We start from the raw sequence: 12,544 nt of genomic DNA on the forward strand, positions 1-12,544 counted from the left end.
TAAGGAGTAGCCCACTTCTGTATATCCAGCAGGAAAGAAAACAAAGGATTGTCACCGGGTGTTTTACAACTGTTATTGACCTGGGAGACATATGGGTGCTGAAAGTATGGGAAATGTAAGGAGGTGTGTGTGTGTGTGTGTGTGTGTGTGTGTGTGTGTGTGTGTGTGTGTGGGTGGGTGTGTGCGTGGCCTAGACTTCTATTCACCCATGAAGAGTGTGATTTACCACTCTAAGGAAAGTTTAGCTCGCACAGTACTTGAGTAATGGAAGTACTGCTAGTCATAAATCAGGCTTCCCTCTCTTGCTAAATCCTTTCCATTAAAGGTTTTGTCTTAAAGGTAACTTTAAGGAACACTTCAAGATTTTGACAATGAAACCCTTGATCTACTCCCCCAGAGTCAGATGAACTCGTGGATACCATTTTTATGTCTGCATGCACTTTGAAATAAGTAACTAACTAACAATAACACAATTGCTAACTAGCGTTAGCGCAATGACTGGAAGTCTACTTTAAGTGCTAGCGTGCTATCCGCTAACGCTAGTTAGCATTGGCGCACCTCTATAAAAATGGCATCCACGAGTTCATCTGACTCTGGGGACAAAGATAAAGGGCTTCATTGCCAAAATCCTGAAGTGTCTCTTTAACATCCCTCTTGTACTATCTGCAACAATTGTAAAGTTACCTGATTGAATCACCACATTACGTTGTGGCCCTAACGGGCAAAGTAACACAGAACAGCAAAGACGAGTAGACATGAAATAGCTCAGGTCGTGTTACAGGTCGGCTATAAATGTTCACCAGATGAGTCTTCAATATAAAGTTCAATTCATATTGATTAGATGTAAACCCCTTGGTTTACTTCATGAAACAACACATTCTAGAGGTAAAATCTCTCCATCAGAGACATGCTGCATACTAAAGCCATGAAACATAATTCATCTTACCGGTCTTGGCTTTACAGGACCTTCTGTTGGGTTGTAGGATGTATCCATCTGTACAGCTACATCTATATGATCCAAAGGTGTTCATACAGGTCTGGCTACATGTATCATATACTGCGCAGTCATCGTGATCTACAGTGAGGACAAGTAGTTGTTAGAAACTAAGCGCAGTTCAAAAATGACCTAAATACAGTGCATTCGGAAAGTATTCAGACCCCTTGACTTTTTCCACATTTTGATACTTTACAGCCTTATTCTAAAAGGGACTACATTGTTTTGTAATCTACACACAATACCCCATAATGACAAAGCAAAAACAGGATTTTAGAAATGGAAGAGGAAGAGTCTTGGTGGTTCCACACCTTTTCCATTTAAGAATGCCACTGTGTTCTTGGGGACCTTCAATGATGTAGAAGTGTTTTTCTACCCTTCCCCAGATCTGTGCCTCGACACAATCCTGTCTCTGAGCTCTACGGACAATTCCTTTGACCTCATGGCTTGATTTTTGCTCTGAAATGCACTGTCAATTGCAGTTGACAGTGCAGTTGACAGTGTTGACAGGTGTGTGCCTTTCCAAATCATGCCCAATCAATTTAATTTACCACAGGTGGACTCAAATCTAGTTGTAGAAACATCGCAAGGATGATCAATGGAACAGGATGCACCTGAGCTCAATTTCGAGTCTCATAGCAAAGGGTATAAATACTTTTGTAAATAAGTTATTTCGTTTTTTAAATTTCTAAAACCTGTTTGTCATTATGCGGTATTGTCACGCCCTGACCATAGAAATCTGTTTATTCTCTATGTTGTTTGGGGCGTGATAGTGACTAGGGTGGGTCATTTAGGTGAATTATAATTCTATGTTGGCCTGATATGGTTCCCAATCAGAGGCAGCTGTTTTTTGTTGTCTCTGATTGGGGATCATATTTAGGTAGCCATTTCCCCCATTGTTAGTTGTGGGATCTTGTCTACAGTAAGTTGCCTTTGTGCACACCAGTAGCTTCACGCTTCGTTTGTGCTTTATTGCTTTTTGTTTGATGAGTTTCGATTTATTAAAAATGTGTGGAACTCTAAGCATGCTGCGCCTTGGTCCAATCATTATGACGAGCGTGACAGCACTGAAACATGGCTCACTGGAGAGACGCTATCCGAAGCGGTGCAGCCAACGGGTTTCTCCACACATCGCGCTGACAGAAAAAAACATCTTTCTGGTAAGAAGAGGGGCGGGGGCGTATGCCTCATGGCCAACGTGACATGGTGTGATGAAAGAAACATACAGGAACTCAAATCCTTCTGTTCACCTGATTTAGAATTCCTCACAATCAAATGTAGACCGCATTATCTACCAAGAGAATTCTCTTCGATTATAATCACAGCCGTATATATCCCCCCCCAAGCAGACACATCGATGGCTCTGAACAAACTTTATTTAACTCTCTGCAAACTGGAAACAATTTATCCGGAGGCTGCATTCATTGTAGCTGGGGATTTTAACAAGGCTAATCTGAAAACAAGACTCCCCAAATTTTATCAGCATATCGATTGCGCAACCAGGGGAGGAAAGACCTTGGATCATTGTTACTCTAACTTCCGCGACGCATATAAGGCCCTGCCCCGCCCCCCTTTCGGAAAAGCTGACCACGACTCCATTTTGTTGATCCCTGCCTACAGACAGAAACTAAAACAAAAGGCTCCCACGCTGAGGTCTGTCCAACGCTGGTCCGACCAAGCTGACTCCACACTCCAAGACTGCTTCCATCACGTGGACTGGGAGATGTTTCGTATTGCGTCAGATAACAACATTGACGAATACGCTGATTCGGTGTGCGAGTTCATTAGAACTTGCGTTGAAGATGTCGTTCCCATAGCAACGATTAAAACATTCCCTAACCAGAAACCGTGGATTGATGGCAGCATTCGTGTGAAACTGAAAGCGCGAACCACTGCTTTTAATCAGGGCAAGGTGTCTGGTAACATGACCGAATACAAACAGTGCAGCTATTCCCTCCGCAAGGCTATCAAACAAGCTAAGCGCCAGTACAGAGACAAAGTAGAATCTCAATTCAACGGCTCAGACACAAGAGGCATGTGGCACGGTCTACAGTCAATCACGGACTACAGGAAGAAATCCAGCCCAGTCACGGACCAGGATGTCTTGCTCCCAGGCAGACTAAATAACTTTTTTGCCCGCTTTGAGGACAATACAGTGCCACTGACGCGGCCTGCAACGAAAACATGCGGTCTCTCCTTCACTGCAGCCGAGGTGAGTAAGACATTTAAACATGTTAACCCTCGCAAGGCTGCAGGCCCAGACGGCATCCCCAGCCGCGCCCTCAGAGCATGCGCAGACCAGCTGGCCGGTGTGTTTACGGACATATTCAATCAATCCCTATACCAGTCTGCTGTTCCCACATGCTTCAAGAGGGCCACCATTGTTCCTGTTCCCAAGAAAGCTAAGGTAACTGAGCTAAACGACTACCGCCCCGTAGCACTCACATCCGTCATCATGAAGTGCTTTGAGAGACTAGTCAAGGACCATATCACCTCCACCCTACCTGTCACCCTAGACCCACTCCAATTTGCTTACCGCCCAAATAGGTCCACAGACGATGCAATCTCAACCACACTGCACACTGCCCTAACCCATCTGGACAAGAGGAATACCTATGTGAGAATGCTGTTCATCGACTACAGCTCGGCATTCAACACCATAGTACCCTCCAAGCTCGTCATCAAGCTCGAGACCCTGGGTCTCGACCCCGCCCTGTGCAACTGGGTACTGGACTTCCTGACGGGCCGCCCCCAGGTGGTGAGGGTAGGCAACAACATCTCCTCCCCGCTGATCCTCAACACTGGGGCCCCACAAGGGTGCGTTCTGAGCCCTCTCCTGTACTCCCTGTTCACCCACGACTGCATGGCCACGCACGCCTCCAACTCAATCATCAAGTTTGCGGACGACACAACAGTGGTAGGCTTGATTACCAACAACGATGAGACGGCCTACAGGGAGGAGGTGAGGGCCCTCGGAGTGTGGTGTCAGGAAAATAACCTCACACTCAACGTCAACAAAACTAAGGAGATGATTGTGGACTTCAGGAAACAGCAGAGGGAACACCCCCCTATCCACATCGATGGAACAGTAGTGGAGAGGGTAGCAAGTTTTAAGTTCCTCGGCATACACATCACAGACAAACTGAATTGGTCCACTCACACAGACAGCATCGTGAAGAAGGCGCAGCAGCGCCTCTTCAACCTCAGGAGGCTGAAGAAATTCGGCTTGTCACCAAAAGCACTCACAAACTTCTACAGATGCACAATCGAGAGCATCCTGGCGGGCTGTATCACCGCCTGGTATGGCAACTGCACCGCCCTCAACCGTAAGGCTCTCCAGAGGGTAGTGAGGTCTGCACAACGCATCACCGGGGGCAAACTACCTGCCCTCCAGGACACCTACACTACCCGATGTCACAGGAAGGCCATAAAGATCATCAAGGACATCAACCACCCGAGCCACTGCCTGTTCACCCCGCTATCATCCAGAAGGCGAGGTCAGTACAGGTGCATCAAAGCTGGGACCGAGAGACTGAAAAACAGCTTCTATCTCAAGGCCATCAGACTGTTAAACAGCCACCACTAACACTGAGTGGCTGCTGCCAACACACTGACACTGACTCAACTCCAGCCACTTTAATAATGGGAATTGATGGGAAATTATGTAAATATATCACTAGCCACTTTAAACAATGCTACCTTATATAAATGTTACTTACCCTACATTATTCATCTCATATGCATACGTATATACTGTACTCTATATCATCGACGGTATCCTTATGTAATACATGTATCACTAGCCACTTTATACTATACTATGCCACTTTGTTTACATACTCATCTCATTTGTACATACTGTACTCGATACCATCTACTGTATCTTGCCTATGCTGCTCTGTACCATCACTCATTCATATATCCTTATGTACATATTCTTTATCCCCTTACACTGTGTACAAGACAGAAGTTTTGGAATTGTTAGTTAGATTACTTGTTATTACTGCATTGTCGGAACTAGAAGCACAAGCATTTCGCTACACTCGCATTAACATCTGCTAACCATGTGTATGTGACAAATAACATTTGATTTGATTTGATTTGATGACAGAAGATCCCACCAACAACGGACCAAGCAATATGCCCGGGAGATAATGGCATCCTGGTCTGTGGAGGAGATTAGGGAGAGAACATCCTGGACTTGGGACGACATAATAGCAGGAGAGAAGAGCCTGCCATGGAGGCAGGCGGAAGCAGCAAAAGAGGGACAGCGACAAAGTCGGGGTGGTCGGACACAGAAACCCCAAGAACATTTTTTGGGGGGCACATGGAGCAGTCGGCAGAGCCGAGAAGTGAACCAGAGCCAGTATGGGAGAAGAAGTAGAATTTGGAGGAGAGAGAAATGGGAGAGTTGTTGAGTTGGTGAAGGATGCATGTATTTGGAATAAAGGAACGTGTTGCCAGTTTGGTGCCACCTGAGTCAGCTCCCCGTACTCATCCTGAGAAGTGTGTTAAAGTTCCGGAACAATTGATGCCGGCTATACACACCAGGTCTCCAGTGCATCTTCACAACCCAGTGTGTCCTGTGCCAACTCCTAACACTCTCCCTCAAGTGCGTGTCCCCAGTCAGGTCCGTCCTGTTCTTTCTCCCCGCACTCACCCTGAGGTGCGTGTCATCAGCCCGGGGCCACCTGTACCGGTCCCACGCATCAGGCCTCCAGTGCGCCTCCACGGTCAGGTGCGTCATGTTCCTGCTCCTCGCACTCTCCCTCCAGTGCGCCTCCACAGTCCAGTACGTCCTGTGCCTCTTCCCCGCACTCGCCCTGAGGTGCGTGCCATCAGCCCGGTGCCACCTGTACCAGTCCCACGCATCAGGCCTCCAGTGCGCCTCCACAGTCCAGTACATCCTGTGCCTCTTCCCCGCACTCCTCCTGAGGTGAGTGCCATCAGCCCGGTGCCACCTGTACCGGTCCCACACATCAGGGCTACAGTGCTCCTCCACAGTCCAGAGCTTCCGGCGACAGTTCCCAGTCCAGAGCTTCCGGCGACTGTTCCCAGTCCAGAGCTTCTGGCGACAGTTCCCAGTCCAGAGCTTCCGGCGACAGTTCCCAGTCCAGAGCTTCCGGCGACAGTTTCCAGTCCAGAGCTTTCGGCGACAGTTTCAAGTCCAGAGCTTCCGGCGACAGTTCCCAGTCCAGAGCTTCCGGCAAAGTTTCACAGTCCAGAGCTTCCGGCGACTTTTCACTGTCCGGAACCTCCAACTACGGTCCTCAGTCCGGAACCTCCTGAGATGGTCCGTGGTCCGAAACCACCAGCAACAGTCCACAGTCCGGAGCCTCCAGCGATGGTCTGCGGTCTGGAGCCTCCAGCGATGGTCTGCGGTCCGGGGCCTCCAGCGACGGTCGGCAATCCAGAGCCTCCAGCGACGGTCTGCAGTCCATAGCCTTCAACAGGGGTTCTCAGTCCAGAGCCTCCTGCGACGTTCCACGGTCCGTTTCCTCCGGCGACGATCCACGGTCTGGTTCCTCCGGCGACGATCCTTGCACCAGAGCTGCCATGGAGGAAGACGTATCTGCGAGCGGAGTGGGTACTTTGCCCCACACCGGAGTCGCCCCCGACGGTAGATGCCCACCCGGACTCTCCCCTATTGAGTCAGGTTTTGCAGTCAGAGTCCGCACCTTTGGGAAGGGGTACTGTCACACTCTGACCATAGAAAGCTGTTTATTCACTATGTTGGTCGGGGCGTGATAGTGCCTAGGGTGGATCATCTAGGTGAGTTATATTTCTATGGTGGCCTGATATGGTTCCAAATCAGAGGCAGCTGTTTTTTGTTGTCTCTGATTGGGGATCATATTTAGGTAGCCATTTTCCCCATTGTTAGTTGTGGGATCTTGTCTACAGTAAGTTGCCTTTGTGCACACCAGTAGTTTCATGTTTCGTTTGTGCTTGATTGTTTTTTGTTTGATCAGTTTCGAATTATAAAAATATGTGGAACTCTACGCACGCTGCGTATTGCTCCAATCATTACGACGAGCGTGACAAGTATTGTCTGTAGATTGATGATATAATAAGGCTGCAACGTAACAAAATGTGGAAAAAGCGAAGGAGTCTGAATACTTTCCGGTACATAAACCTGGTTTAATGCGGCCCCAAAAAGTGTCACCTTCACACATAAAGTGTACAATATATGTGTGTCCATTTTGCAGCTATTCCAAAATGATCTAAATATGACTTACTGTATTGTCAAACTTAAAAGAGCTACCATTCTTTTTGTGTCATCAGTTTGTCAATATCCACCACCCATCCTTTTGATATAGATGAATAGCCTTGTTGGCTGTCGGCCCTTACCTCTGCAGGCTCGACCATCCTGTTCCACCTCGAAGCCGTCAGCACAGAAGCAGAACGTCACGTTTCTCATTTTGACACAGCCGTACTGACACAACAACTCTTGGCATTTTGGCTGGAGTTCTGGAAGACAAAGTAAAAAACCCATGAAAATATACCCTTTTGTTGTGTATAGGTGGTTGACATTGCCGTGGAAATGGCAATGACAGGTGTTATGTCATGTTAATACATCACTAATGTCTCTGGGCTTCAGACTTGAAGTTTCTAAGTTGAATTGTAATTTCCTTTCTTACTGTCAGCAGAAGGGGAAGAGGTGTGAAAGATTTGAACGCCCCAAAAGAGGACATAGAAACCCTTTTAAAATAAATGAGCTGTTTATCATTTGGTGTGGATGATTTATTTCACAGCGATTTCAGAAAGTTAATTGCTGTTTAAAAGCTGCTTATGTTGATACATTTCTCCGAATTAGATGCCACCTCAAGGTTGCTGTCAACAGGAAAACAGTTAAGTAGAAATGTAAGGTCCATTGTATGAAATTCATCACTTCCTCCAACAGCAATAACTGCTCTTAATCATATTCATCAGTCAGAGAGCTGTCCAAGGCTACGTCCCAAATGGCCTGTACCCTATTCCCTATATACTGTATGGCACTACTTTAGACCAGAGCCCTGGTCAAAAGTAGTGCACTATATAGGGAATAGGGTGCCATTTGAGGGACACAGGCTTCCTGCTGTTCTGTCAGCATCTCTCTACACCTATTTTGTATTTATTGATTGGTGGAAAAATTTCAGTGATTTATATTCTTGCACAACATGCGCCACTGCCACAAATTGCAATGACTTCAATAGCCAAAATATCATTCAAAAGCATTTATTTCCTCATAAACCTGTCAGCGGCTAACCTTGGGAGTGTGAAGCAGAGTTATATCTATTTGTGTCAAGCAGGCTAGATCGCTAGAGCCATCACACACAGCATTAATAAATCAATTAGTCAGTGAACTTCACTTTAACTTACATGCATTCACTTTGATGCAAGTCTAGCTTTTAAACACACTCCTTTCAGTACTGAAACATTTCCAGGTCAGCTCTATCCCATCTCCCACTGATTACAAACAGCCTCTTCATTCTCCCATGATGCCTCACCAGGAGCACTAGGGAGTTGACCAGAACTCATAACAACTTTTCCTTCTGTGAAAAGCAATATGGCTGTTCTGGTGGTGTTTGAGTAATATAGCTGTCCCCCAATTCCCATCGTCTGTACTCCCCACAGAGATGGCGATGGTCCCCCACATGGATGGACATGGATGTGGGTAAGGGCTCCACTGCTGTGAGGAATTGTATGGGTGCTTGTGGAGACTGGGGAACTTTTGCTCAGTGTTGTTGTAAAGCTACAGTAGATCATAGTGACCCCCTCCTGGTGGTGAGATGGATCACCTCAGCGGGCCAGCGTCCCAGACCTCAGCCCCACAGCAGCCCCATCAACCCCAGGCAGACCCGACACATATCTTGTTTACGGATTCCCATAGCAAACACCTGTGTCTGGTCCTGTGTCTGGTCTCTGGTTAGTGGAGCACGACAGTGGCGGAATCACCTTGAGGATTCACTGTGTGAGTTATGTGGCTGTAAATTTACCACAGTGCCATGGCAGCGGAGCGCAGGGGAGGTTCACACACTGTCAGGTGTCTTGTTTAATGGCCTGTTTCACAGTCAAACTACATTATCAGGAATAAGAAAGGCAAATAATGCCTAGCGTTCCTTGACTTTTCACTATATTTTCACTTAAGCATAACTTTTTCCAGAACATAATCTGTAAATCTAAACTAATCCACATTTTAGTATATATTGGATAGAACGCCAACACACCACAACTAAGGCTTCTGGTTTAGCATGTGAATGGAGAAGAAGCTCGTGGATGTGGTTCCTATGGATTAGTTCATTTTGCCAAATTTGTACTTTGCATTCCACTTTTTTACATATCATATTTGATTGGTGAGTTTGTAAGTTATCTTTATGATTCTGAAGGCACATGACATGAGGAGGAGAAGACCTGAAACGAACGTTTCAACCGCGGTGGCAAACGTGAATGGTAATGGCGCCGACTCCAGTCCAACTGTTCCAGAGCCTCATGCGGTCACCCTCCCCACAGATCTTCAGAACCTCCGTACGATTCTGGTCTCGGAAATTACAGCTACCACTGCCACTCAGCAGAGCTTTCCTTTGTCTAGATACCTACTGAAGGACTTTTCATCACTTCATTACGCCCTATTGATCATTCGTAGATGTAAAGAAACTTGGCCCCTTTTTATTTTTTTGTAACAAGGTAGCATACTGTGGGACACATTGTACGTCTTGCACTGATTTGAAGAGTCCCCGAGTCAGGACAGTCTGTTTCACTGTTATGGGGTCTTTGTTTGGGTTGATCTGTTTTACTTTATCGTTTAGTGAATTACTTTTCAAGTGTATTTCACTACTGGTGCTATGGGGCCTCTCCGCGTTAGGATAGGATGTTTTTCTGTTTATATGCACCGAAGCTGCGCAAACTTCATCCTGCTGTCTCCATTCGCTGGAGACTTTGGGTTTTGGTGGGAGGGGAGGGGGAGTGAACTTTTTTGGTCCTATCTTTGTATTATTATTATTTTATTTTGTATTTGCTTTTTTATTCAGTTTTCTCTGTTATCTTTGCAAATGCTTGGTCTGTTTTCACACCTTTTTCATTTCAATATTTTCGATGGCTAACAACGCTAATAATAGTAATATGGGGATAGGTAAGACCTAATCCGATAACGTTTTCGTCTTGGAATACTAAGGCAATCTTGTCAAGAGGTCTAGGGTCTTCTCCCATTTGAAAAAGCTAAAATCAGATGCGGTATAGACCCATTTACACATTAAAGATCACTCAAGGCTACAAAACTCCAAGTTTAGTCAGGTGTTCCACTCAGACTTTAACTCTAAAGCCAGAGGGGTTTGGTTTGGTTGGTTGGTAAAATAATACATTTCTCTACTACTAATGTTAAGTCAGACAGTAATGGGATACATTTAATCATAACAGGCACCATTTGGCACACACCTGTAGTACTGGTGAATGTATGTATATGCTCCCATTATTGATGATGTTGAATTTGATAAACGATTGCTGGGGAAAATCCCTTCTCTGAACACCCATCTTTTGATGTTTGGCGGGGATCTGAATTATATTATTAGCCCGGCTTTAGACCGCCCCAACCCCAGAACTATGTCTCCTTCTGCTATGTCAAAGTCCTTCTCAGATTTGATGGTTTAGAATGAGTGTTTCAGATTTCAGAATCCCCAGGCAAAAGAGTATTTTTTCTTTTCACATGTACACCATTCTTTTTCTCGTATTGACTATTTCTTTATTGGTCATAAGTTATTTCCAAATGTCACCTCTTCTGAAAATGTACCCATTGTAATTTCTGACCATGGACCTTAAGCCCTCTATATAGTCCTATCAGGACAAACTCGTACTCCTCTCTGTTGGAGATTCAATTCTCTTCTCCTGTCTGACGTAGACTTCTGTAACGTTATCTCCACTTCTATTGACAATTTTCTGATTTTCAAATCAGACAAGCTAAACCTCTCATTCTCTATTATGGGAATCACTTAAGGCCTATCTTAGAGGAGTATTATTTATTACTCTTCTCATTTAAACAAAACTCGGAAAGCTAAATTAGAAGAACTCTTTAAGCCATCCTTGACTTAGACCATCATCTGACGTCATCTCCAGAGCTATATAAGCAACGCTTGAACTTACAATCTGAATTCAATCTCTTGCCCACTACTGACGCAGAACGGTTACTATTGCATTCACTTGGTATGAACATGGCGATAGGGCAAGACGTCTGAACGCACACCAATTAAAACGCAGAGCTGCTACTCGTCTGATTCCCCAAATTAAAGATTCCCCTCATAGCTTGATGTCTGACCCTACGGGGATCAATGACACCTTTCTATTCCTCCCTGTATACATCTTAATTTCCACCAGATACTGCCAAAATGACTACATTTTTGGGTGAACTGGAGACTCCCACAGTTGAGGCTGAAACTACAAATGACCTTGATTCCCCCTCTCAGCCTTGAAGAAGTTATTCAGTCTATCAAGTCAATGCAGAGCAGCAAGGCTCTGGGGCCTGATGGGCCTGACGAGTTCTTTAAGAAATTCTATACCAAGTTAGCCCCTTTACCTTTATCTATGTATAATGAATCACTTGAACGTGGCTAGTTGCCACCTACCATAACAAAGGCTTCAATAGCGCTTCTCCTTAAGAAGGGGAAAGACCCCACTTCCTGTTCTTAATTTAGGCCCCTAGGCCTCCTTAATGTGGATGTAAAAGTGCTGGTGAAGGTGATAGCGAGGCGTCTGGAAGTAGTCTTACCAGGATTCATATCACAGGAAGAAACCGGCTTTATTAAGGACAGATATTCATTTTTTAACATCTGGACACTGTTTAAAATAATTTATTCTAAACAATTCTCCAACTCCCCTCAGGTCGTAATCTCCCTAGACGCAGAGAGGGCATTCAACAGAATTGAATGGGAGAACCTATTTTCTGTTCTTAAAAAAATGTGGATTTGGAGACAAATTTAGCTCATGGATCTGTCTCTTGCATACATATCCCCAGGCCAGTGTCTGTACCAATGACACCTGTTCTGATTATTTTGCCCTGGAATGTGGGACACGCCAAGGCTGCCCACGGTCCCCTTTATTTTTTGCCGTCGCCATTGAGCCCTTTTCAGTAGATTTATCTTCATCCTCCTTTTTCCAAGGTGTAACATGGGAAGGAGTTGAACGTAGGTTATCATTAAATGCAGACGATTTGTTACTCTATGCAAATAACCCTGTAACCTGTTTACCTTCTATCCTTTCTATTTTGGAGAACTTTGGCTCCTTCTCTGGTTACAAGCTGAATCTCCAGAAAAGTGAGTGCTTCCCAGTCAATCCAGTAGCACTATAGCTCCAGCAGACAGACTTGCCCTTTCAGCTTAGGAGCTCTGGTTTCAAATACCTTGGAGTAAATGTAACTCATTCATTACATGCTCTTTTTTTCTGAAACTTTTCTCCCCTTCTTGCACAAATGAAAACACATTTTCAGAGATGGGGTAGCTTACCACTATCACTTATAGGAAGGATTGCTGCTGTAAAAATTAACAGTTTACCCAAATTCCTTTATCAATTTCAATCTATCCCATT

General features: G+C 45.3%; 1 protein-coding gene across 1 annotated transcript in view; it reads right to left on the reverse strand.

The window, feature by feature from the left end:
- Window positions 1–12,544, reverse strand: part of lrp1ba (low density lipoprotein receptor-related protein 1Ba) — a 202,551-nt gene that overhangs the window by 127,787 nt on the left and 62,220 nt on the right. Inside the window, exons 3-4 of the mRNA XM_036952429.2 lie at window positions 7,343–7,462; window positions 947–1,075 (exon numbers count right to left, since the gene is read on the reverse strand). Of these exons, the coding sequence (XP_036808324.2) occupies window positions 947–1,075; window positions 7,343–7,462 (249 nt within the window). The remainder of the gene's footprint in view (window positions 1–946; window positions 1,076–7,342; window positions 7,463–12,544) is intronic.

This window comes from Oncorhynchus mykiss, chromosome 18 (assembly GCF_057628025.1).
Source record: "Oncorhynchus mykiss isolate SJ-2025 chromosome 18, ASM5762802v1, whole genome shotgun sequence".
Lineage (NCBI taxonomy): Eukaryota > Metazoa > Chordata > Actinopteri > Salmoniformes > Salmonidae > Oncorhynchus > Oncorhynchus mykiss.